Source organism: Scyliorhinus torazame, chromosome 2 (assembly GCF_047496885.1).
Source record: "Scyliorhinus torazame isolate Kashiwa2021f chromosome 2, sScyTor2.1, whole genome shotgun sequence".
In the NCBI taxonomy this organism is placed as follows: Eukaryota; Metazoa; Chordata; class Chondrichthyes; order Carcharhiniformes; family Scyliorhinidae; genus Scyliorhinus; species Scyliorhinus torazame.
In genome coordinates this window covers 125772474-125800077 of record NC_092708.1, presented here as the reverse complement: position 1 = coordinate 125800077, position 27604 = coordinate 125772474, and the positions used below count along the sequence as shown (strand labels likewise).

Sequence of the window (27604 nt, the reverse complement as noted above, 5' to 3'; positions counted from 1 at the left end):
AATAACAGATACTATGCTTGCACCCCCAGGATCACACGGAAAACAGAAAACACAGGATGAAGCAAGGACTGCTGACATGCATTTGCATCAATCGCTGGACTTCTGCAACTGCGCGCGCAACGGACTCTTGCTACAAACCCTACACCAGTCCCTAACACCACCACACAACATGCCACCACCAGACCGGACACTACACCACACAAAGACAGACATCGAAACCCCCACTTGGTGTGAAAACATTGGGAAATGGAACCCCCTTTCATACAGAGTAGAGGCCCTTCTAGTAATTGCAATAATCTACAGTGTCATTCAGACACTTCGACTCCGTAAATGGCGAGCAGAAGCCTCCCGCTCCCCGATATATACAGTCCAATCCCCCTTCTTTGGAATTCAACAAAATTAAACGCATGTATTAATCGCTGCTAAGAATAAACCATGGACCTTTCTTTAACTTTATTAGGATTAAGTAGAAATGTGATGCTGCTGTTTCAAATTTTGTACTGTATACAAGTTCTTTGATATTCACCAGCAGCATGAGAGTAGCTTAGATAGCGTTAGCTAGAGATCAACTGTGCGGATAAATTAAATGTTTTATAGTGACCTGAATTATAGTGCCCGTTGGAGATGAATTAATTTATGGATATATCGATGGAATATTAGGTAAATGTACCAAACCATAAGATAGAGTAGAGTAGAACCTTGCCTTGACCAAGGGTGACCGGTCCACCAGGGATGAACAGGGGTCGATAGTGTAATCCACCACGCTTCGCGTTCAGGATCAAGAGGATGGGTTGTAGCCATCTAAAATGGCCACCTGCAAAGGATCATGTGAATTATGGCCAACCCAGGACTCAGACAGATACAGAGCCGATGTGTATTTGAAACACAGGTAACCAGACCTGATCGACCCCCCCCCCCCCCCCCCCCCCCCGCTCGTTTGCATTGTAATGGCCCATTTTCCCAGGACAATAGAACTCCAATCAAGAAACCGGTACCGCCACAGACTGATCGGCACCACTCCCTTTACTCAGAAAGCCCAACTGCCAAGGTCAATGACCGCTAAGGACCCGCCCAGCTACTAAGGCACCCACCCCTTTATTGGCCAAAATCGAAGACAGTGATCAGAGCCCTGTCGAACTATTGGGTCCATGGATAAGGACCGCCCCAAAGAACGCGAAATCCCAGAGGGATAAAAAGAGGACACAGCCATGTGTCCTGTCTCTTTTGGATCCAGCCTGTGCCAAACCAATTGTAGCAGGAACAGCCAGCCAAGTTCAAGACCAACGATCGCTACCTGACGGATGAGCCCAGCAGAGACATAGCCACTTTCTTCAAACCAGCCAAGTGAAATCCAGATAAAGGCCTTATCCATTCACACAGTGCCGGTCGCCCTGAAGTTAAGTACAGATTATTGTAGCTGATAGGTGTAGTTTAACTTGTAGTACATATTGTGCTTGCATGTGGTGGTAACTCTTGTGTATGTAAATAAACCATCTTTTGAACTAACTAACTGGTTGTGTGGTCATTTGATCGATATAAGGGAAGGCGTGTGGTTCACCAACATTATCATTAATATTAGCAACAGTATTGGCGACGCTTTTCGGATCGAAATAAGGCAACACTCCCCTTCACAAAACCATGCTGCCTCTCGCGAATACGTCCACTTGCTTCCAAATGGGAGTAGATCCTGTCTCAAAGTATTCTCTCCAGTAATTTCCCTACCACTGACGTAAGGCTCACTGGCCTGTAGTTCCCTGGATTATCCTTGCTACCCTTCTTAAACAAAGGAACAACATTGGCTATTCTCCAGTCCACCAGTCCTCTGGGACATCACCTGAAGACAGTGAGGATCCAAAGATTTCTGTCAAGGGTTCCGCAATTTCCTCTCTTCCTTCCTTCAGTATTCTGGGGTAGATCCCATCAGGCCCTGGGAACTTATCCACTTTAATATTTTTCAAGGCGCCCAACACCTCTTCTTTTTGGATCTCAATGTGACCCAGGCCAGGGTTGTGGTGATGGGAGACTTCAACTTCCCCAATATTGACTGGGACTCACTTAGTGCCAGGGGCTTAGACGGGGCAGAGTTTGTAAGGAGCTTCCAGGAGGACTTCTTAAAACAATATGTAGGCAGTCCAACTAGGGAAGCGGCGGTGCTGGACATGGTATTGGAGAATGAGCCCGGCCAGGTGGTAGAAGTTTCAGTAGGGGAGCATTTCGGGAACAGTGACCACAATTCGGTAAGTTTTAAAGTGCTGGTGGACAAGGATAAGAGTGGTCCGAGGGTGAATGTGCTAAATTGGGGGAAGGCTAATTATAGCAATATTAGGCGGGAACTAAAGAACCTAGATTGGGGGCGGATGTTTGAGGGTAAATCAACATCTGACATGTGGGAGGCTTTCAAGTGTCAGTTGAAAGGAATTCAGGATCGGCATGTCCCTGTGAGGAAGAAGGATAAATACGGCAATTTTCGGGAACCTTGGATAACGAGAGATATTGTAGGCCTCATCAAAAAGAAAAAGGAGGCATTTGTCAGGGCTTAAAGGCTGGGACAGACGAAGCCTGTGTGGAACATAAGGAAAGGAGGAAGGAACTTAAAGAAGGAGTCAGGAGGGCTAGAAGGGGGTCACGAAAAGTCATTGGCAAATAGGGTTAAGAAAAATCCCAAGGCTTTATACACGCACATAAAAAGCAAGAGGGTAGCCAGGGAAAGGGTTGGCCCACTGAAGGATAGGCAAGGGAATCTATGTGTGGAGCCAGAGGAAATGGGCAAGGTACTAAATGAATACTTTTAATCAGTATTCACCAAAGAGAAGGAATTGGTAGATGTTGAGTCTGTAGAAGGGTGTGTAGATAGCCTGGGTCACATTGAGATCCAAAAAGACGAGGTGTTGGGCGTCTTGAAAAATATTACGGTAGATAAGTCCCCAAGGCCTGATGGGATCTACCCCAGAATACTGAAGGAGGCTAGAGGGGAAATTGCTGAGGCCTTGACAGAAATCTTTGGATCCTCACTGTCTTCAGGTGATGTCCCGGAGGACTGGAGAATAGCCAATGTTGTTCCTCTGTTTAAGAAGGGTAGCAAGGATAATCCAGGGAACTACAGGTGAGCCTTACGTCAGTGGTAGGGAAATTACTGGAGAGAATTCTTCAAGACAGGATCTACTCCCATTTGGAAGTAAATGGACGTATTAGTGAGAGGCAGCATGGTTTTGTGAAGGGGAGGTCGTGTCTCACTAACTTGATAGAGTTTTTCGAGGAGGTCACAAAGATGATTGATGCAGGTAGGGCAGTGGATGTTGTCTATACGGACTTCAGTAAGGCCTTTGACAAGGTCCCTCATGGTAGACTAGTACAAAAGGTGAGGTCACACGGGATCAGGGGTGAGCTGGCAAGGTGGATACAGAACTGGCTAGGTCACAGAAGGCAGAGAGTAGCAATGGAAGGGTGCTTTTCTAATTGGAGGGCTGTGACTAGTGGTGTTCCGCAGAGATCAGTGTTGGGACCTTTGCTGTTTGTAGTATATATAAATGATTTGGAGGAAAATGTAACTGGTCTGATTAGTAAGTTTGCAGACGACACACAGGTTGGTGGAATTGCGGATAGCGATGAGGACTGTCAGAGGATACAGCAGGATTTAGATTGTTTGGAGACTTGGGCGGAGAGATGGCAGATGGAGTATGATCTGGACAAATGTGAGGTAATGCATTTTGGAAGGTCTAATGCAAGTAGGGAATATACAGTGAATGGTAGAACCCTCAAGAGTATTGAAAGTCAGAGAGATCCAGGTGTACAGGTCCACAGGTCACTGAAAGGGGCAACACAGGTGGAGAAGGTAGTCAAGAAGGCATATGGCATGCTTGCCTTCATTGGCCGGGGCATTGAGTATAAGAATTGGCAAGTCATGTTGCAGCTGTCTCGAACCTTAGTTAGGCCACACTTGGAGTATAGTGTTCAATTCTGGTCGCCACACTACCAGTAGGATGTGGAGGCTTTAGAGAGGGTGCAGACGAGATTTACCAGAATGTTGCCTGGTATGGAGGGCAATAGCTATGAGGAGCAGTTGAATAAACTCGGTTTGTTCTCACTGGAACGACGGAGATTGAGGGGCGACCTGTTAGAGGTCTACAAAATTATGAGGGGCATAGACAGAGTGGATAGTCAGAGGCTTTTCCCCAGGGTAAAGGGGTCAATTACTAGGGGGCATAGGTTTAAGGTGCGAGGGGCAAGGTTTAGAGTAGATGTATGAGGCAAGTTTTTTTACGCAGAGGGTAGTGGGTGCCTGGAACTCGCTACCGGAGGAGGTGGTGGAAGCAGGGACGATAGTGATATTTAAGGGGCATCTTGTCAAATACATGAATAGGTTGGGAATAGAGGGATACGGACCCAGGAAGTGTAGAAGATTGTAGTTTAGTCGGGCAGCATGGTCGGCATGGGCTTGGAGGGCCGAAGGGCCTGTTCCTGTGCTGTACTTTTCTTTGTTCTTTGTTCTTTTGTTTATCTACACACCCTTCTCCAGACTCAACATCCACCAATTCCTTCTCTTTGGTGAATACTGAAGCAAAGTATTCATTCAGTACCTTGCCCATTTCCTCTGGCTCCACACATAGATTCCCTCCCCTGTCCTTCAGTGGGCCAACCCTTTCCCTGGCTACCCTCTTGCTTTTTATGTACGTGTAAATATGCATGCACCAGATTCTCCCAGCGCCGTTCGTTCCAAAGCGCCAGGAGAACCTGGTGCATGCATATTTAAATGACCCTAATGGATCAACAAAATATGCTGATCTGGATCTTGCCCAGCACAGGCGAGATCCAGATCACAGCACCTTACGAGGTTCGGTTGAGGCCTCTCATGAGATTTAATGGCTTCATCGCGACACCTTTGAACAGTGACCTTTCATCTGAACTGGGAAAAGTGAAATGTAAAAGAAGTTAAGCAGGAGAGAGTGGAGAAAAAGAACAAAAGGGAAGGTCTGTGACAGGGTGGAAGACAACATCCAAACTATTTTGCTTCTGTGCTGTTGCAGGGTCAAAATATTTGTTTTTCAGGTATATCGGGCTACTTTTTCATTTCTTTTTGGCCTTCAGTGACTCTTTTCCCATTCTCATTTCACAGAATCATAGAATTTAAAGCGCAGAACGAGGCCATTCGGCCCACCGACTGCACCGGCTTTTAGAAAGGACACCCTAATTAGGCTGTTTGTGATTTTGTTTTTTTTAAAGTTTTCCTTCTTTAGATAGGTATGGTAGCAAAAATATCAAATGTCATGTCAAGAGGTCCTGGAAGGGAGGGTGACTCCGAGCCCAGAGATGGCAATATTTGGTGTGTTCGGAGATCCAGGGCCCAGAGGGGGGGCTAGGGAGGCTGACGTTTTGACATTGAACTGAATATTAAGGGCTAGGAATCTAATGTATGGGTAGTTAGGGTTTAGGGATGGGGAGAGTTGGGTGTGTTATTGTGGGGTTTTTGCGTGTGTTGGATCTCTGTTGTTTAAAATGTTAAAATTATAAATGCCTCAATATAATATTTTCTTTAAAAAAAAAGAGAATGTATATACATATAATATATATTGCAAGTTCAAAGATTTAGCAAGACATTTTGGTAATTTATTATAAATCTCCCATACTTGATATCCAAACTAAAAATTTTAATCCCTTGGCACAGGGCAATTTATTGGGAATTAGTCTCACATCTACAGCTCCTTTTAAAAATTAGTTACAAGCAATTTACACTCCAGCATTCTTTGGTTTTGTCTAAGTTTTTTCCCCTCAATACATTAGTTTAAAGTGAGTGCTGACAAACATGTCAGGATACTGACTCCCAAAGTTCTGACTGTAGAACAAGGAGAATACACACAAATCAATTCTCCAGAACCAAACTAACCATCAGAGAACAAACGGTTTAAATCACGTATCCTTCACATTTCAGTTATTTTTTTCAAACAATACACCTCCTTGCATGATCAACCATACCTTAATAAGAAATTAAATGTAACCCCTTAGCCCAAAAGTACCCTTATATTAAAAATACATACGACTAGGGGCTTTTCACACTAGCTTCATTTGAAGCCTACTTGTGACAATAAGCAATTTTCATTTCATTTCACTTGGTATAGTATGGATACATGCCCGATTTGGAAAGATATCGCCATTCCTTCACTGTTGCTGGGTCAAAATCCTCAAACTCTCTCTCGGGGACTGTAGCGGTTCAATAAGGCAGCTCACCAGCACCTTCTGAAGGGCAACTAGGGATGGGCAATAAATGCTGGCCTAGCCAGCGATGCCCACATCCTGTAAATTAATTTTAAAAACTTTATAGAGGTAGTTGCCCCACTAACCGTACACTCCTTCACCCCCCCCACCCCATCTCTTGCCATTCTATACACAAATGTAGAAACAGGCAGAGATATGCTGGCTGTCCAATATCATAGAACATTATGGCACAGGAGGCCATTCAGACGATTACGCCTGTGCCAGCCCTATGAAAGAGAACTATCAAATTAGTCCACACTGCTGCCAACTCTTTCTCTGCAATTTTTTTCCCTCATCTAATTCTTCACACTTTTCTGCAAACACGGTAGCATCATGGTTAGCACTGTTGCTTCACAGCGCCAGGGTCACGGGTTCGATTCCCGGCTCTGGTCACTGTCTGTGGGGAGTCTCACGTTCTCCCTGTGTCTGCGTGGATTTCCTCTGGGTGCTCTGGTTTCCTCCCACAAGTCCTGAAAGGCATGTTTGTTAGGTGAATTCTCCCTCTGTGTACCCGAACAGGCACCATGTGGTGATTCGGGGATTTTCACAATAACTTCATTGCAATGTTATTGTAAGCCTACTTGTGACAATAATAAAGATTATTATTATTAACGATTTATCAAAGCCAACATGTCACAGCCAAAGCTGAATTACACTAAGTTTTACAATCAATTAAAAGAAAATACAAAAAAAAGCCAAAGAAATAAAAAAGCTCAGGTGCAAATTTGCTAGTGATGCTCTTGGTTGTAACTATGGTCATTGATTCACCAGGCAGGCAGTCATAAATTCTTCAAGATTGTCTACTGTTTGAATCACTTCACCACTGTCATCCATATGATGGAGAAAACCTTCTCTATTTCTAGGTGCATCTATACTCCTGCTCCAGGCTGCAGAGAGTAACAATCAATAGTTTTCCTGCGTGTCTCTGCAGACCAACATGTCAGTATCTTAAGAATTTGAGAGCCAGACAGCAGAATTAATTTAGGTGGAGGCCCCACTGTCATTCCATCTCCTCAGTCTGTGTCTACTCCTATTGTGTCGCTCCCACACTGGCATCCCTGGAGCCTCAGCCAGCTCAGGTAACACGGTTGCTGACCTTGGGTGAGTGCCACCGAGTAAGACCCCCCATTTCTTGTTGCTATACTACTCTCCCTTGCCAGGTTCGGGCTCAGCACGATTCTGGCAGCAGTACATAGATACATAGAAGATAGGAGCAGGAGGGTCGAGCCTGCTCCGCAATTTATCACAATCATGGCTGATCATTCAACTCAATAACCTAATCCTGCTTTCTCCCCAAAACCTTTGATCCCATTCTCCCCAAGTGCTATATCTAGCCGCGTCTTGAATATATTCAATGTTTTAGCACCAATTACTTCCTTTGGTAATGAATTCCACAGGTTCACCACACTTTGTGTGAAGAAATGACTTCTCAGCTCTGTCCAAAATGGTTTACCCTGAATCCTCAGACTGTGACCCCTGGCTCTTGACACACCCACCATCAGGAACATCTTCCCTGCATCTGCCCTGTCTAGTCCTGTGAGAATTTTATTAGTCTCTGAGATCCCCCCTCATTCTTCTGAACTCCAGCGAGAACAATCCTAACCTAGTCAATCTCTCCTCATATGACAGTCCGGCCATCCCTGAAATCAGTCTGGTAAACCTTCACTGCACTCCCTCAAGAGCAAGAACATCCTTCCTCAGAAAAGGAGACCAAAACTGCACACAATATTCTAGGTGTGGCCTCCCCAAGGCCCTGTATAATTGCAACAACACATCCCTCTCCTGTACTCGAAACTTCTCGCAATGAAGGCCAACGTAGCATTAGCCTTCTTTACCGGCTGTTGCACCTGCATGCTTACCTTCAGCGACTGGTGCTCAAGGACACCCAGGTCCCGCAGTACACTTCCCTCTCCCAATTTGCAACCATTCAGGTAGTAATCTGCCTTCCTGTTTTTGCTTCCTAAGTGAATAACCCCACATTTATCCAAATGATACTGCATCTGCCATTGATTTGCCCATTCGGCCAACCCGTCCAGATCATGCTGTAGGCTCCCTGAATCCTCGTCACACTTCATCCTCCCACTCAACTTGGTACCATCTGCGAACTTTGAGATGTTACATTTTGTTCCCTCATCCAAAAGATTTATATATATTGTAAATAGCTGGGGTCCCAGCACCAATCCCTGTGGCACCCCACTAGTTACTGCCTGCCAATTTGAAAAGGACTCATTAATTTCTACTCTTTGTTTCCTCTCTGCCAACCAGTTTTCTATCCACCTCAATACATCCCAGTACCAACCAAAATAACTGCTCTTTCTCCTCCAATCACAGGTTACTTCTCCCCTGCCTTTGCCGATCCTCCACCGTTCACTAAACAGTCTGTTTGCATACTCCTCGATACAGCACCAAGAGGCAACGTACCATTAATGCCCACACAAGTCATGCCCACAGACATACCCACACCTTTAAATATGTTAGGAGTGGGTTCAGAGACATTCCAATTACATATTTAGCACAGGGCTAAATCGCTGGCTTTGAAAGCAGACCAACGCAGGCCAGCAGCACGGTTCAATTCCCGTAACAGCCTCCCCGAACAGGCGCCGGAATGTGGCAACTAGGGGCTTTTCACAGTAACTACATTTGAAGTCTACTTGTGACAATAAGCAATTTCGATTTCGATGTCAAATTGATGTTAAGTATCCAATAATTGACACTGATATGTAAAGGGGTTGCAGGTGGCACTTGGGGTGTGTGGTGATAGAGTTTTGTATAGAGTGTGTTCAAGGAAAATAAAGGTGTTTTGGGAAAGGATCAGAACTCTTGACTCTTTACTCAACAGCAGCCAGAAGCTAACATTTGGTATCAGAGGATGGTTGCTGTGCAAAATTAAAGGGTTGAAAGATACAAATTTTCCAGAAGAAAAAAAAAGCTCTGTATCAACCAAGGAGTGAGTGAGAAGAAAAAAAAACATATGGCTGAACCTAGACGAAAGATGCCAGGATATGACTATCCGCCACTGTTTTCTGAAAGGGGATCGTACGACCAATGGAGAAGTGAAGTTGTTTTGTGGACAAATGGGAAAGAGGAAACATTGGATCTCTCTCTACCTTACGAGAGTAAAATCCAAAGCAAAGTGGTTTCTGAACTGGAATTGGGACAGTTAGGCTCAGAAAAAGGTCTGGAGACTCTATTGTGTTTTATGGATAAAATTTATCAAAAGGATGACTTGTTAAGTGCGTATGAAGCCTGGTCAGAATTTGATAGATTTCAGAAAACAGAGAATATCTCTACTGAGGACTATATAATGGAATTTAGCAGACTATACAGTTGGCTGTACAAACACCACCTGGAATTTCCACAATCTGTGTTGGCATTTAAGTTACTGGACTACTAGAGTGACCAATATGGATAGGCTCCTGGTTTTGACAGGAGTTTAGTTGCAGATAATGATACCTTATTCAATCAGATGATAGAGGCCTTAAAAAAGTTTCTGGGGAAACATTCAATTCCTATGGCTCTTATGACACAAATGGGTCAATCAGCAATAAAGTAGACTGAGGAAGATGCACACTACTGACAGGAAGGTGAGATCGTACGATTACAAATAGGTTACAAGAGTATGGAAGGAGATCGGGACCCGTAAATTATGAGGACAGAGACCCATTTAAAACCTATAACAGGAGGAGGGACATGGAGAATGGTAATAGGAAAATGAACCCCGGAAAGCCCGGGTATGATAAATCGATGGTAGCACACTGGTTAGCACAGTTGCTTCACAGCTCCAGGGTCCCAGGTTCAATTCCCAGCTTGGGTCACTGTCTGTGCGGCGTCTGCCGTTTTCCCGGTGTTTGCGTGGGTTTCCTCCGGGTGCTCCGGTTTCCTCCTACAGTCCAAAGATGTGCAGGTTAGGTGGATTGGCTGTGCTAAATTGCCCCTTGTGTCCTAAAAAAGGTTAGGTGGGGTTACAGGGATAGGGGGTAGGTGTGGGGATCAGGTGGAGGTATGGGCTTAGGTAGGGTGCTCTTTCCAAGGGCCAGTGCAGACTCAATGGGCCAAATGGCCTCCTTCTGCACTGTAAATTATATGATCCTATGATGTTTTCGGTGTGACTCTCAATATCATTATGCTTTCAACTGTCTATCATGTTATAATAGAGTGTTTGAAGCTACACATAAAGAGTAAAAAGATAGAGACCAGAAAGAAGGCATTGACCTATTAACGAGCAGTTTTACTCCGGTAATGAGAGAGTGTTGGTTGCAGAATCCTTCAATTGTGCTGTATTGGACAGTGGCTGCACATCTACTGTGTGGATTTGACTGGTTTAAATGTGACCTGGACTCCTCGAATGCTCAAAATCGTAACCAGATTAAGGAATTTGAAAGTTCCATAAGTTTCAGGTTTGGGGGTGATAATACTCTGAAGTCGCTGAAAAGAGTGGTGATCCCTTGTAATATTACTGGAGTGAATCATTTCATTAGCACAGATGTTGTATCAATTGAGATACCTTTGCTTCGGAGCAGACCGTTGATGAAGAAAGCACACATGAAACTGGATATGGAACAGGATAAGGCAACAATTTTTGGAAAGACGGTGGACTTACAATTTACACAGTCGGGATACTATTGTATTTCTTTACTGACAAATAATATTTCAGGTGCAGTTGCTAAGGATGTGTTATTAGCAGCTGGAAATGGGACTTTAGCTAGAAAGCTTGTTGTGTATTGAAACTGCATAGGCAATTTGCTCATCCGTCTCCTCGGAGGCTGAAATTTTTCTTAAAGGATGCAGGGGTAAGGGATGAAGACTATTCTAAGCTTATAGAACAGGTTAATGATCGTTGTGAGGTTTGTAGGAAGTACAGAAGGACACCATCATGACCGATCGTAATCCTACCTTTGGCCAGGGATTTTAACGACATTGTGGCCATGGACCTTAAGATCTGAGATAAAGCTACCAATATATTTATTTTGCACTTTGTAGATTTAGCGACCAGATTTAGTCAATCAACCATTGTACGTTGTAAAGAAGAGAGTAATCCTGGATCAGATCATGGAAAAATTGATAGGGACAGGAATGGGCACACCGGCAAAATTCCTTCCAGACAACAGGGGAGAATTTGATGAATTTAGGGATGTGTGAGAAAACGTGAATATCACAGTTAAGAATACGGCTGCGGAAAGTCCATTCAGAAATGGTGGGTGTGAAAGAAACCATGCTTTAATAGATGACATGCTCTGGAAAATGTTGGCACATCGACCAAATTGCAAGTTAAATTCAGCCTCAGCATGGGCGGTACATGCAAAGAATTCGTTGCAGATGGTTGGGGGCTATAGTCCCTATCAATTAGTGTTGACAGAAATCCTAAAATTCTGTCAATTTTGGATGACCAGCCTCCAGCTTGGGAAGGGACTGCAATTAGTTCTGCCTTTGCTGAGCATTTAAATGCATTACATAACAGCAGAAATGCTTTTTTGGAAGCAGAAGTCTCTGAAAGAATTCGCAGAACTTTACGGCATAATGTACAGCCATCAAATACCGTTTTTCAGCAAATGACATGGTATACTATAAGAGACAATTTTAATGAATGGGAAGTCCCAGGGAAGACCATAGGCATAGATGGCAAAACAATTGTTTTGCAACATGGCAATCAGACTATTAGGGTACATTCATCAAGGATAATGAGGACAGATTACAAACTTTCAAATTAAGACAGAGCAGAAGATCATGATGAGGAACCAGGGTCATCTGGTACGCACGTGTTACAGAACTATGAGGACCAGTTAACTGATATAGATAGAGTTTCTGTCGTGGAACACAATATTTCTGATGAATTAGAACAGCCCATTTTTCCAAAAGGACAACTGCCAAAAGTTGGTACAAAAGTGACATACTTGCCTGAAGGGTCAATGGAAGGATGCAACTGTTATTAGTACAGCAGGGGAGGCCACTGTAAAGTGAGGCCACTGGAGAGTATAAACACTGGTTGAATGTACAGCATACAGGAGAGAGTGTTAAGACAATAGATTGGGAACACAAAGTTCAAAAAATGGAGGACAGAGAAACGCAATGCCAGTTGAGATAGTAAATCGGATAGTTAACAGGTTCACAGGAAAAGGTCGAGAACTATTGAAAGGACATCCCACAGCAGGAGGGAAAGATCAAGCAGCAGCAGTACAGAACCAGGCGGGATAGAGGACGTAGTTTGTCAATGTTTCGGAACATGGGTAAGACTATGAATGCTACTAGGAGTAGAAGCCCACATGCTCGTGAGATTTTGGTGGCCTCCAATAAATTTGATGAAAAAGTTATCAAAGATGCCAAACAGCAAGAACTACATAGTTGGAGTGAATTTGGGCTATACATAGAAGTACCGGATAGGAGACAAAGAGCTCTATACCACAGATGGATTTGCACGGAAAGGGTTCTTCCGGGTGGAACTTATAAGGCAAAGGCCAGGCTTGTGGAAAAGAGATTTGAAGAAAACTTAGAAGATCAGGATTTAAGGGTAGATTCACCTACAGCAGACACCAACTAAAAGATCTTCTTGGCTCTTTTAGCCACAAAGGCATGGGAATGCAAATCTATAGATACAATAGCTGCCTTTTTGCAGGGGCATCAGCTTCAGAGAGACTTTTTCTCCGTCCTCCTAAAGAGGCAGCTAACACAGAAGGGGTGCTCTGGAAGTTGAACAAATGTGTATATGAATTAAATGATGCGTGTAGAGTCTGGTATTTTTTGGTATGGTCAGTTTTGTTAAAGTTAGGCTTTTGCCAATTGAAAGCAGATCCGGCAATGTTTTCCTGGCACTATAAAGGAAATTTTTCTGGCATCTTTATGATTCATGTCGATGATTCTTTGTGGGGTGGGACTAGTGATTTCTCAGCTATTGTAATCTCTGGGTTGAGGAAAGAATTCAGGGTTGGAAGTCAAGCTCACGGTGCATTTAAATATATTGGACTGGAAATCAGACAGATTGAGTTAGGTGCAACTTTACGTGAACAGGAGAGCATCAGCCCAATAGCAATTAGTTGTGGTCGCAAAATGACACGGTGGTTTCAAAGATGGAAAAAGAGCAACTGCGAAGTTTAATCGAGCAACTGAATTGGTTAGGTAGACAGAGTAGAGTGGACGTTAGTTTTGATGTCTTAGAGTAGAGTACAAAAAATAAAATGATCCTAAAGTGGAAGACAATGAGAGGAAATAAAGCATTGGGCAAACTAAAAATACAGGAGTGTGTTTTTAAGTTTCCCGGTTTTAGGTGATCTCAGGCACTTGAAACTCATAGTTTATAGTGATGCATCCTATGCAAGTTTATGTGATGGAGTTTCAAGCGCAGGTGATTTTATAATTTTCCTTTTGATGAACAGTGGTAAATGTTGCCCCCTTGTGTGGGAAACAAAGAAAATAAGGAGTGTGGTCAAAAGCACTTTGGCCATTGAGACGTTAAGCCTTGTAGAGGTAGTGTATATGGCCTTTTATATATCCCAAATATTGACAGACATTTGGGGATTCAGGGATTTGGGTAACATGCCCACTGAATGTCACATTGACAATAAATCCCTGTGGGGAAATATGCACTCTACAAAAAGCATGAATGAGAAAAGGTTAAGGATAGACATCGCAAGTTTGAAGCAGATGTTGGACAAAGGGGCGATAGCAAAAATTAAGTGAGTCGACAATAGCTATCAATTGTCCGATGGTTTTAGGAAGAGAGGGGATAGTTCACAGAAACATTTGGATATTATAAACGAAGGGCGCCTGTTTCTGTGACTTTAAGGAATTTTTTAAAAAGCAGGGGGGGGGGCGGTTGCGTGTGTTTTTGAGTTTCTTGTAATTCTGTGTTTTGGGGAAACCAATATTTGCAAATTATTATTTTTTTCTTCAAGGAAGGGGAGACTGGTAGGAATAGGTTAAGAGACATTCCAATTACATGTCAATTTGATGTTAAGTATCCAATAATTGACACTGATGTGTAAAGGGGTTGCAGGTGGCACTTGGGGTGTGTGGTGAGAGTTTTGTATAGAGTGTGTTCAAAGAAAATAAAGGCGTTTTGGGAAAGGAGCAGAACTCTTGACTCTTTACTCAACAGCAGCCACAAGCTAACAAAATATGCTACATAAATACAGCCTTTTGCTCGATATAATACAGCCTTTTGCTCTTCGAATGAAGAAAAATATCCCACAGTGCCTTACAGAAAAGCAAGCAGGAAAACAGAGACAGCAAGCTAAAGATTAGTTTTGTCCCCAAGGAGCTTCTAAAAGAGTGGCCTAGGAAGAAAATTCTAAAGGAAAGGGCCAAGAAACCTCAAGACACGGCTGGTAGTAGGGCAAGGGGACTAAGGGATGCACAAAGGCCTGGGTAAAAGGAATTCAGTTCCCAGCCAGGAACACTGTCTCCCTATTTCATCACTAAGCACCTGGCACTCCCACTGCCACTGTCAGGTTGCCTGGGCCTAGGATTGGGCCTGGGGATCCCTGCCTTTTTGAGTTGGGGGGGGCAAGGACCCAACAGGTAGGTTGGGGTGTTGATGTTTTTGGGGGGGGGGGGGGTCGAATGATTGGGGCGACATTTAAAAATCCCATAATCCAAGATGGCGCCGGAGCGAGGCGACTTCTTGCAAGCCGTACCCAGCATACCCTCTAATTCTATCTTTTCAAATTTGCTGATGACACCACCGTAGTGGGTTGGATTTTAAACAATGACGAGACAGAGTACAGGAATGAGATAGAGAATCTGGTGAACTGGTGCGACAACAACAATCTCTCCCTCAATGTCAACAAAACAAAGGAGATCGTCATCGACTTCAAGAAGCGTAGTGGAGAACATGCCCCTGTCTACATCAATGGGAACGAAGTAGAAAGGGTCGAGCTTCAAGTTATTAGGTGTACAGATCACCAACAACCTGTCCTTGTCCCCCCATGCCGACACTATGGTTAAGAAAGCCCACCAACGACTCTACCTTCTCAGAAGACTAAGGAAATTTGGCATTCAGCTACGACTCTCACCAACTTCTACAGATGTACCATAGAAAGCATTCTTTCTGGTTGTATCACAGCTTGGTATGGAGCCTGCTCTGCCTAAGACCGCAGGAAACTACAAAAGGTTGTGAATGTAGCCCAGTCCATCATGCAAACCAGCCATTGATTCTATCTATAATTCCCGCTGCCTCGGAAAGGCAGCCAGCATAATTAAGGACCCCATGCACCCCGGACATACTCTCTTCCACCTTCTTCCGTCAGGAAAAAGATACCAAAGTTTGAGGTCACGAACCAACCGACTCAAGAACAGCTTTTTCCCTGCTGCCATCAGACTTTTGAATGGACCTACCTCGTATTAAGTTGATTTTTTCTCTACACCTTGCTATACCTGTAACATTATATTCTTCAGTCTCTCCTTCCTTCCCTATGTACGGTATGCATTGTTTGTACAGCATGCTAAGAAACACTACTTTTCACTGTATACTAATACATGTGACAATAATAAATCAAATCCAAAAAAAATGGCACCCCGATCTCTTCCTTCACTGAAGAGCCAGAAATTAGTTAAATGTGATGGACTGGGCGGTGTTCACGACTCTCTAGTTTATTATGGTCTTGGACCTGCTATACCAGGCTATGATGCAGCCAGATAGGATGCTTTCTATGGTGCATCTGTAAAAGTTGGTAAGAGTCTTTCTTGGTCGGAGCGTCGGTGTGGGTGGACCAGGACAGATGGTTGGTGATGTTCACACCTAGGAATTTGAAGCTGTCTACGATCTCCGCGTCGGCACCATTGATGCAGACAAGAGCGTGTGTGGTACTTTCGTTATTGACATCAATGACCAGTGTAGCCACCTAAGTTGGCCAATTCCCGATTTAAAATGGAGAACAGCAAAGGCTGAAGGGAAATTCAGCCAACACAGGCAGAAACCAGCAGGTGCAGGTTTGCTGTGTATTTAACTCTGCAAAAGCCCAGACAGCATCGATACCAGCGACCATCAGCATAATAATGTAGCAGCCATCTACATACTAATAAGCAATCCCCGAGAACAATCGCAACATTTAGGACAAACAAAGCTAAGCCAGACTCCCCGGCGCCAGCAGAAGCCAACACAAGAGGTTAACGAACACCTCAAGACCGCCCATGCATCAGCGAACCACTCCAGTATTGGAGAAATCGAACCAAGCGATTGGAACGAAGTCCAATCACCTATAACCAAGTACAGGGTCCGCCCCGAAAGGCGGGAAGCCCCTGGGGACTATAAAAGTTAAGCCCCAAGTTCAAATCGTTCTTCTTGACTGGGTCACCCAGCAACGCGAACCAACCTTGACCGTGACCAGTGCAGCTGCCGCCGAAAGATCCAGTAAGTCTTAAGTGAACGCTCGCTACGAGATAGGCACTCCTAGCTACCAATCCGTACCAACTTCGAATCCCGCAGACTCAGAACCCGAACGAAAGGCCATTTGTTCCCCTGACCTGGTGGGCCCGTCCGAAGCTAAGTATAGGCCTGTTAGTTATAGAAGTAACTTAGAAGTAGAATTTGTGCACGAGTAGCGATTACTGTGTATAATAAATGTGCTTTTATTTGAATCTTACTAATCGGTGTATTGAGTTATTGATCATTACTTGGACTTGAACCTCGTGGCGGTATCATAAAGATACCTGGCGACTCGAGAGCGAAGGTTATAAAACAGAGCCAATTGAACCAACCAAAAGCTAGCAACACCAGCTCTTCATTTTTGCTGACATTGAGGGTGAGATTTTTGTCGTTACACCACTCCACTAGGTTCTCTATCTCCCTCCTTTATTCTAACCCATCGTTGTTCAAGATCCGACCCACTATGGACGTGTCATCAGCAAACTTGTAGGTGGAGTTGGAGCCACATTTTGCCACACAGTCGTGTGAGTATGGGGAGTATAACAAGGAGTTACGTACGCAGCCTTGCGGGTCCCCGGTTTTGAGTGCTATCGTGGAGGAGGTGTTGTTGGTAATCCTTACTGATCGTGGTCTATGGATCAGAAAGCCGAGGATCCAGTTGCAGAGAGAGGAACTAAGTCCTAGGTTTTGGAGCTTTGATATGCGCTTGGCTGGGATTATGGTGTTGAAGGCAGGAGCTGTAGTCAATGAATAGGTGACCTTGTTGTCGAGGTGCTCCAGGGATGAGTCTAGGGCGAGGGAAATGGGGTCTGCTGTGGACCGGTTGTGGCAGTATGTGAATTGCAATGGATCTCGGCATTCTGGGAGTATGGAGTCGATGTGCCTCATGACCAACCTCTCGAAGCACTTAATAATGATCGATGTCAAGGCCACCAGATGATGGTCATTGAGGCACGTTGCCTGGTTCTTCTTTGGCACCGGTATGATGGTGGTCTTCTTGAAGCAGGTGGGACCTCGGAACGGAGTAGGGAGAGGTTGAAGATGTCTGCGCAGGATCTGACTGCACGACCAAGGATCAGTCAGGACCAGTCACTTTCCGAGGGTTCACCTTCAAGAAGGCCGATCTGACTTTGGAAGCTGTGATGGTAGGTATGGATGTGTCCGAGGCTGCTGGGGCAGTTGACAACCGTTTGATGGTTTTGTGCTTGAACCAAGATATAGAATGCATTGAATTCATTGGGGAGGGGTGCGCTGCTGCCGGAGATACTACTCAGGTTCATTTTGTAGCCCATTATGTTGTTTAAGCCTTGCCTCAACCGACGAGAGTCCGTGATATTAGTCTGTGACTCTAGCTTAGTCTGATATTGTCTCTTGGCATCCCTGATGACTTTGCAGAGGTCGTACCTAGATTTCTTCTTTGGGTCAGGGTCGCCAGTCTTGGACGCCTCAGTCCTGGCCTTCAGTAGGGAGTGAATCTCCCGATTCAGCCATGGTTTCCGGTTGGGGGCAGGACGGTCGCACATTGGTTAGCACATTTGCTTCAGCTCCAGGGTCCCAGGTTCGATTCCCGGCTGGGTCACGGTCTGTGCGGAGTCTGCACGTTCTCCCCGTGTTTGTGTGGGTTTCCTCCGGGTGCTCCGGTTTCCTCCCACAGTCCAAAGATGTGCAGGTTAGGTGGATTGGCCATGCTAAATTGCCCTTAATGTCCAAAAGGTGCGGTGGGGTTACGGGAAGGGGGTGGCGGTGTGGGCTCTTTCAAAGTGTCGGGGCAGACTCGATGGCCCGAATGGCCTCCTTCTGCACTGTAAATTCTATGAAATCTATGAAACGTACGTACTACCTTCTTTCGCACGCAGTCTTCTACACACTTGCTGTTAAAGTCTGTGACGGTGATGGCATACTCGTTTAGTTTAGTCGCTGAGTTCTTAAAAATGGACCAGTCCACTGACTCCAAGCAGTTACGTAGGAGCTCTTCTGTTGCCTCGGACCAGCACTGCACCAGCTTCTTAACCAGATTCTCTCACTTCAGTTTCTGCTTGTATGGCGGGAGGAGGAGCTCCATCTTATGGTCCAATTTTCCGAAGTGCTTTCGGGGGATGGATCAGGAGGTACCCTTGATTTTTGTGTAGCAGTGGTCGAGAGTGTTGCCCCCCCCCCCCCGGTCGGAGATGTGCTGGTGTGATTTTGGCAATACACTCATGAGTTGGCCTGGTTGAAGTCCCCGACCACGATGGACAAGGCTTCTGGGTGTTCTGTTTCATTGTTATTTATAACTGCGTACAATTCGTCAAGTGCCTTCTTCAGTTCCGCCTGGGGTGGGATGTAGACCGCAGTGATAATGGCTGAAGTGAACTCCCGTGAAAGGTAGGACAGGCGGCACTTCTTGGTCAGGTATTCCAGGTCCGGGGAGCAGTGGGTCGCCAGGGTCACCACGTCCGAGCACCAGGAGGAGTTGATGAGGAGGCAAATCCCTCCACCCTTCGCTTAACCTGATGATGCTGTACGGTCCATCCAATGTATTGAGAAGCCTTCAGGTTGTATGGCACATCTTTGAGGCTTTCCAATTCAATCCATCTAAAAAGTGCCTTTTTGTAGGCTTATTAATCTGCGTTACATTTTTAATCATTTATTTATCTGTACCCAGAGATCCTTTTCCTCCCCTTTTTCGCTCTCTCATTTAGGGTGCCATCCAGGCTAGGGGGCCATCCAGGCAGTGTGTAGCCTCCTTATTCTTCCCACCAAAATGCAACACTTCGCACTTGCTTACATTGAAATTCAATTGACAATTGCACACCCATTCTGCAAATTTATTGACGCTGCCTTTTAATTTGTCACAGTTTTCCTCAATATTTACCATACCCATAGAACATACAGTGCAGAAGGAGGCCATTCGGCCCATTGAGGCTTCACCGACCCACTTAAGCCCTCACTCCCACCCTAATCCCGTAACCCAATAACCCCTCCTAACCTTTTTGGTCACTAAGGGCAATTTATCATGGCCAATCCACCTAACCTGCACGTCTTTGGACTGTGGGAGGAAACCGGAGCGCCCAGAGGAAACCCACGCAGCCAGGGGGAGAACGTGCAGACTCCGCACAGACAGTGACCCAGCGGGGAAATCGAACCTGGGACCCTGGCGCTGTGAAGCCACAGTGCTAATCCCATAATTTGGGATTGTCCCAAAATTTTGAAAGTGTATTTCCAGTTCCAAATGTAAATCATAGAATCATAGAATAGAATCATAGATCCCGACAGTGAAGATGGAAGACCCACCCAGTCTGCACCGACCATCCAAAAGAGTACTTAGGCCCATACCCCCACCCTATCCCCGTAATACCACCTAACCTTTTGGACACTAAGGGACAAATTAGCATGGCCAATCCACTTACCTTTGGACTGTTGAGAAAACCAGTGTACCCGGAGGAAACCCACACAGACATGGGGTGAAGGTGCAAACTCCACACAGACATCCAAGATCGGAATCGAACCCGGGCCTCTGGAACTGTGAGGCAGTAGTGCTAATCACTGTGCCGCTCCTGAACAAGAATGGTCTGAACATTCCAATTAGAATTCTGAACAAGAATGGACTCCACAACAATCAATATTGTTACAACAATTTTGTTGAAAATTTTAATTCTGACATGTAAATTTTAGACCCAATGAACTCATGGCATCCATCATTTGTTAGAATAGCCTTTGTAATGTCCATGAGATATTGCACTGACAGTTGCTATGATCGGGAGATCCGGGGTCCATGGGAACAGGAAAAGCAACTAAGTACCGCCTTATCCAACCAGATTGAAGTATTGCGAAATTTACAGCACAGTCTGAACCAGCAACAGTAAAAAATTGAATAAATGAGATTACACATGTACAGTTATCTTTCAATGCCAGAGGAATTTAAGACTTGTGTCATTAAAAAGAATTATATGAAAATGGACAAGTCCTAATTTTATGTGTGTATCTACCGTACTGGAACTTTACGCCATTTAAAACATTTCAAAAAAGGGGAGTCAGATAACAAGATGCAGTTTTTGCAAAGCAGCACATTTTGGATAGTAACTTCCAGATTTTTGCATTTATGCACACATCTGCCCTCACCCAAAATTGCTGCACAAAACTTATGCATATATAACAGTAGACACCATTGGCCTGACAGTAAATGCTGGTCCAACATAGGATTTCCAATAGTGAAAAGGTCAGTCAAAACGTTTTCCAATAACATTGGGTGATTCAATTGGTCCATCACTAAACAAGTGAAATATTTAGCAAGGTTTAGATAGAGTTTTTGCCAGTATTTATAAGGAGAAAAAGTATTAAAGGCAGTGTAAACCATCCCTCCAATATACTACTCAAGGCTCAAGTGCAATCTTCAGGTGAAGGATGGTAGGGTGAAAACAGGGATAATTGGACCAAGGCACACAGATGTTACGCAATCCTCACTTTCAAGTCATACATTCTGTCCTTATTTTCACAATATTTTGATTTATGATCATTCATTGCTAACCTGCAAAACATGGAAAATTTAAGGAGTAGAGTTGGTTGCAACATAAGTGTTTCGCTGATATCAGCTCAGATACTAAAGTGCCATCATTGGCCTGAGTATATAATTACAGTGATACTTTTACATAGCCTGATTCATAGCCTGAGCCGGATTCATAGCCTGATGTATTATAAATGCAAACGCAGAAATCCAAGAAAAAGTTCACAACAGGAAGTTAGGATTCAAATTTTTTTCAGACATCATAAATGAATATTAATGCAGGAAAGTAATCTCAACGGCAACTTGGAGGAACAAAATGTTAGGCTTGAATGCAACATTTATTAATTGAATTTCAAATCAAGTCACTAACTATGTTAGAACTGGAAACTGCTCGGAAGTAAACATTTCTGTTGGAAGCTTATCGCTTTTGACAAATAAAACAATTTCCCAGTCATATAAATATACACAGGTTCCATCGCAATATACACCTTTACCCAATTTTTAGGATTCACTAGTGGAAGTGAGTATAATGAAAATCTACACAGAGTAAGGTATCTTTCTTAGATACAAAAGAAAAATTATAACTCACCATCACTAGTCAGATATGCTTTTTTTAGTTAGCCAATTGCAGCACCTCCATAAACACAATGCAATTTCTACTTATGATTCAAGTGTTCATGTGCAAAAAAAGTGGGCAATATATTTTCTATTCCAGCTTTGTCAATAAAAGTACTGTAAGATGGTAAAATTTAAACGAGTATTTGACAGATAGAAAATCCCTCTAGAATTCCAAACATCTTTTCTTTCTCTTGAAAAGTTATACACCATAAACAATTCCCCAAATATACTTTAAAAAACTAAAGGAACAGCAGGATCATAAATAGAAACATTCATACCACATACAATGCCACCATTTTTTTCAAACGGTAAATAATAGCAACGTCCAAGATGAATATCCCACTCCATCATAGTTAATGGCTAGGTATAGAAAATTATATGTTCTCACTTGTGATTACTAGATGCATAACAGTTATACCTAGAGTGCTCCTCTATGGGTAGTACTGACCCACTCACCTCTAATGCCTTTTCACACAGTTATGCAACTATGCTGGAATTAACCATTGCCTCAGCACACAAGTGAAAAATTGTGTGGGGAGGACAATGTTTTGAAACGATATTGAAATATAAATCATTACTTTTTTCATCTTATGAAAGGAGAGCAAAGTATTCTGCGCGGAGAGGTGAACAGAGCATTTTGGCAGTTTAAACATCCATTTGTCATCAAATGCTCCAAGAAAAAGGCAGTATTGATCATGCACAGGAGCAAAGTTTCCTTTACTCTTTAACCAAGTGACTTTACTTGTAATTCTAGCCTTAGCAAAGACCCCCCTACGAAGTACAGTGTCATTTTCCCCGATGATCCTTACAAACTAATTTGTACCTTATTATATCAAAAGGTTGTACTCTAGACCTGGACAAAGCTCAACGTGAATTGAAATTGCACAAACGTATTGCACACCGCAACTAAATAGCCAAGTGCATTTTTATTTATCTATCTAAAATGTGTGAATTCAAAACCAGGCAATATTATATCCAGAACAAGTGAAGTACTTACTTCATGCAACTTCAAAAAAATAATATGTGCTCCGTGCAAAATCTTCAGACTTGGGAGAACAATTTACAGTGAAGTAGTGTAAAAGCAGAGCTCAAGAAACACAGAGAGACTAATTAACAAACTGTAAGTAAATGTTTACCCACAAGAAAAACACTCTTGTACCATCACACAAGTGTCATCTATCTCACATGAATGTTTAAAGAGATTCTGAAATAAACTTATCAAAACTCTTAATGTTTCACCTTATACAACTAAATAAGTCACCACTGAAGAGACTGTGGAAACACAAAGCTGTAAAAATAAAATTGCATAAGCTTCTGTTTAAGTATTGCCATCACCAAATTCACAATTGCAAGGACGTAAGTTGCTAGACAGCATATAAGTAACGTATGACCCCCCCCCCCCCCCCAAAGCAATACTGTAGGACAGGACAGTCTACTTTGTCACCAGTAGACTGGAAATATGATGCTCATGTATATACATCTGATTTAAGCCAAAAAGATGATAAACATTTCTGTATTTCATTAACATATTCTATCTAAATCGCGTCTCATTTTACCGGTCAACATCAAAAGGAAGGTAAAAGTTTGTAGATAGGGGGGGGGGGGAAGCCCTAGCCGGCCAAATCCAACCTGCTGTCGCGGGTAAATGCAATCATTTAAAAGAGGAAAGCTAACCATGAATTGTTATACTGCCGGCGCATTGGTACTTGGTGGGCGGAAAGCGAGGCGCAACAATTTCGGGCTGAAAGAGAATGTGCCTTCACCCCGACTGACGGAAGGTTGCCTCTGCTGCCCTTACCCGGCACCAGGTGAGGGAGCCGGTGCTGTGAGGTACAGAAAGGACGGCAGAGGCGGATGTGCAGCCAGGGTCAATGCCCTAACCCGGCGGGCGGGAGGGAGGCGCTCCCAGCTGCACCTTTACCCCGAATGAACTGTCAGTCGGTGTGTGGAGAGAGGAGGAGGAGGCCGATGTGCTGGGCTCCGGCCGGCCCCCGTGGGCCAGGCCTGGGCCACTCCAGTCCGCCTCTGACAGCTCATCCTGTGCAGGCTGCAGCGGTGAGCAGGGCCGGCCGGCCGGCACCTACCTATGTGGGTGTCCTCGATGTGCTCGATAAGTTCAGCCAGGGTGTTAAAGGTGAGGCCGCATCCGCCGAAATTGCAAATGTTGGAGAAGAAGGAGGCGGCGGCTAACGCTGTCATGGTTGGGCTGGGCTGGGCTCCTTCACTCACTCCCGCCGAGCCGGCCCTCACCCCCGGCCTCTCTCTTCAGTCCTACACCTTCATGTTATCAGAGTCCGACCATCAGAGCGGCTGAGCCAGCCGCAGGAGCTGCCAAAAAAACCGCCTTCATTTCATTGAGGCTGGCTCCGCAGCTCACGTGACCAAAATAAGCATGCGGCTTAGCAGATGCTGAGCAAGGAGGCAGCTCCCAGTATCTCATTATAGTGAAAAGTTACTGCAAAAGCATCCCCATCGTACCCCACAGTGACAAATACTTTCTCTTCCATATACAGTTTTGGACACAATACCACATGGAATCCAGAATCCGCTCCACAAAGTTTCCACAATTTTCCTATTCTTGAAACATTTCAGCACTCAGCAGCTTCTCTTTTGACCATCTTTAACTTGAATCATTACTAACTGTAATTTCCACAAACAATGGCAGATTTCATTTTTTTAAAGCTGCATTTTACAAATAGCAGAACATCTGTTAAGTATAAAGACTAAGGGCGTGATTCTCCGGCCTCGTTGCGCTCTCGCTCAAGCGTAACAATGCAGGTGAATAGGGGGAGAGGTCAAAAACAAGATCCGCGCCAGGCGCCAAACAGTGTGCAATGCAAGCGTCCCGCTCCAATTGGTGAAATCAGGATCTCGCCGGAGGGTGGCGAAAAAACAATTATCACCACTTGCCCCATTTCCATACAATTAACGGGAGCCACCTCATAATCCAACAGCCTCCCGCGATTCATCGGCTTCCCCAGCAGGTGCTCACGCTGGCGCCGATTAGTAAAATGAAATGAAAATCGCTTATTGTCACAAGTAGGCTTCAAATGAAGTTACTGTGAAAAGCCCCTAGTCGCCACATTCCGGCACCTATTCGGGGAGGCTGTTACGGGAATTGAACCGTGCTGCTGGCCTGCCTCGATCTGCTTTCAAAGCCAGCGATTTAGCCCTGTGCTAAACAGCCCCAGTTCTCCTTTTGCAGAGCCCAGGAGGTGAGTAGCCATCTTTGCACACAGGCAAAGAGCCCGCAGACGCTGGCCTTGCCACCCCAATGCTCGGTGGGGGACCCTCCGCAGGGGTGGGCCGCCACGGGGGGGGGTTTGCGCTGGGTGGTGGGGGGGGGACCGGGGGCCTACTTTTCTTGTCACCACCATGCCAACCACTGGATCGTTTACCCGATCCGGGGGTAAACCCTGTCCCAGGCCATCTGCCCCAACGACCATCCATAACCCCCACCGGCTGCCAAAGCCTCTGGCTGTGCGGCTGAAGGCTATTGCTAATAGGGAATTGGCAATCGTGAGGACTTCACACAACCCAAGTTGTGGATTCCTGTGGATGGGCGGGCAATATAGCAGGTAGGAGTCATTGCCTAGCACCCCAATCCGACCTTCATATCTGGCGCTGTGCTTGAACAAGGCGGGAGGCAACACCACAAACATCCTCTCCTCCCTATCGGTGCCCATAGGGCCCTGGGGTTCATCTTGGGTCTGAGTAACAAGTGGTTCGAGCCCCAGCTGCCCCTGTATCATCTGTCCCTGCCAGTCCTGGTGGTTACCCCTGGTCTCACCATAGTGTTGACACCCTCAGCGATGCTCCTCAATGACTCGAACATGCTCTGCAGCGCCTCAGCCATGCCCACCTGCAACTGGGACAAACTCCACAGCTCCTCGGCCATTCCCATCTGAGAGCGGGACATTTCCCGCAGAACTTCATCAAGGAAGGCCTGATTCTGAGTGACATCCCCCAGCGTGTCTGATATTCTGCCGAGACCATCAGCCATGGCCGGCACCGACTGTGTGACGCCTTGGAAACCTTCACTCACGGTGAACCAGACTTTCCATTTCAGTCACCACCCTAGCAATTTTGGCCTCGGTGCCACTCATTGCCGGCGCCATCTCCTGGGCCCAAAGCCACTGGGACTCCTCCAATCAGCAATGGATCTGCTGGAGTGATACTGACATTCCTCTCTGATCGCCCAGGTTGGACCCTATTGTTTCTATCAGCTCCGGGTAACTCTGTTCCACAGACTCAGCATTTGGTTGGGACCCAGCTGGTCCTGTGATCCAGCAGACTTCCAACTGCTGTCTCACCTGGGGGTTCCTCAGCATCATCAGCGGTGTGGTGCTCACCAGATGGTGCCCCCGAAGCCTGTCCACTAACATGTCCCACCGAGGTGCGCGTGTATATGCGCTGGTGTAGGGTGGGGATTGCCGCGACGATGGTGGCATTCTCAGAGCTCTCCTCCGAGGTGTTCTCCTCGGAGTCAGGAGAGGGGGCCGCCCGGGATGGGCTGGCGCCAATGGCCAGAGGACCTGTGGGAGAATGGACATGTGGTCAGTGGGAGGGATGGGTCAGTCATTAAGGCGATAACAACTCACATTTGACAGGTCCTCCGGGTGGAGCCCACTGGTTCCTCATTTCTGTGGTGTTCGTCAGCCTCTGCGTGGTTGATCGATCTATTCTTGGCCACGCTGGACACCTCCATGGCATACTCCTCGAGGGAAGTGAGGATTCTTATGTCTGGCACATATGTCTGGCACCCCTCCGCCAGTCAAGGCCCTCCCCTGATGATTATGGGACAGCTTTTCCTGAGGAGACACAGAGAGGGCATCGTTAGCCACACTTGTGGGAGAGGAGGTGTGAAGGAGGGGTTGGGGAGTTGAGTGGGGAGGGGTGGTGAACTGAGGGTTGGGGTCGTGGGGAGTGGGGAGGAGGATGCTCATAACAATTTACTACCTGCCACATCCCTTGAATGAATAAAAAATTATACTTCACAGGTTTGGTTATTCCTTTTCTGAGTTGCAGAGGTTGAGTGGCATTGCACAATCATAAGACCTTAAAAAGGTACTTATTTGGTTAGTAACAGTGTCATGTGAAGTACCTTTTAGAAATGGGTGTTCATAAATGGGTGTGTATATAAATATCTGTAGTGAGAGTACCTTTAAGAAATGGGTGTTTACTACTGCAGTGATGTCAGAGAGTGGGTGGAACTGGGCTGTCTGTCAGCTTTTTACTTGCGTTTTTGAGCAGGCTGCAGGGTGTGTTTTAGTTTTGTTTTCAGTGTTGGAGCTGAAGCCAGACCAAGCAGGTGTACTGCTGTTCTCTCTGCCATCAAAAGACTATCTCTTGATCATTTGGTGAATTCAGAATTATAAATGTTTTCAGTAGTGACTTTAACCTGATATGCTTCTGATAAAAGTTTTGTTTTTAAGTTGTATGGATGTTAAAAAGGAAAGCTAAAGGTTTACTTAGTGTTGTAGTCTTTGGGAGTTGTATTTGAATTGATGGTTGCTAAGATGTTCACTTATGTTTTAAAAAGGTTAACTTGAGTTCATAGAAAAAACATTGTTTTGCTTTAAAAAATACTTTTCCATTTCTGCTGTACCACACCTGTAGAGTGGGCCGTGTGCTCCCATACCACAATCTATTAAAAGTTGTGGGTCAGGTGAACTCCATGATACACTTTGGGGTTCTCTAAACCCTGGCCCATAACAAAGTGGGGGCTCGTCCGGGATAAAAGTCTATCTATTGGATTGGCTTAGTAAACTTAAAGACAGTGAGGGGTGAGCATATTGTGGGTGCTTTTCAGGTGTGGTATTTCAGTTTAAGTAGGGAGTGTGTTGTGGACAATGGTTCTCTCATAGGCTCTGAAGTTTTTGGGGGTGGAGACGGTC

General features: G+C 45.1%; 1 protein-coding gene across 1 annotated transcript in view; it reads right to left on the bottom strand.

The window, feature by feature from the left end:
* The window catches only part of LOC140391782 (juxtaposed with another zinc finger protein 1-like), a 205676-nt gene extending 181605 nt beyond the window's left edge, over positions 1-24071 (bottom strand). The window contains exon 1 of the mRNA XM_072476649.1: positions 23792-24071. Coding sequence (XP_072332750.1) covers positions 23792-23906 — 115 coding nt within the window. The 5' untranslated portion in view covers positions 23907-24071. The remainder of the gene's footprint in view (positions 1-23791) is intronic.
* Positions 24072-27604: the final 3533 nt, after the last annotated feature.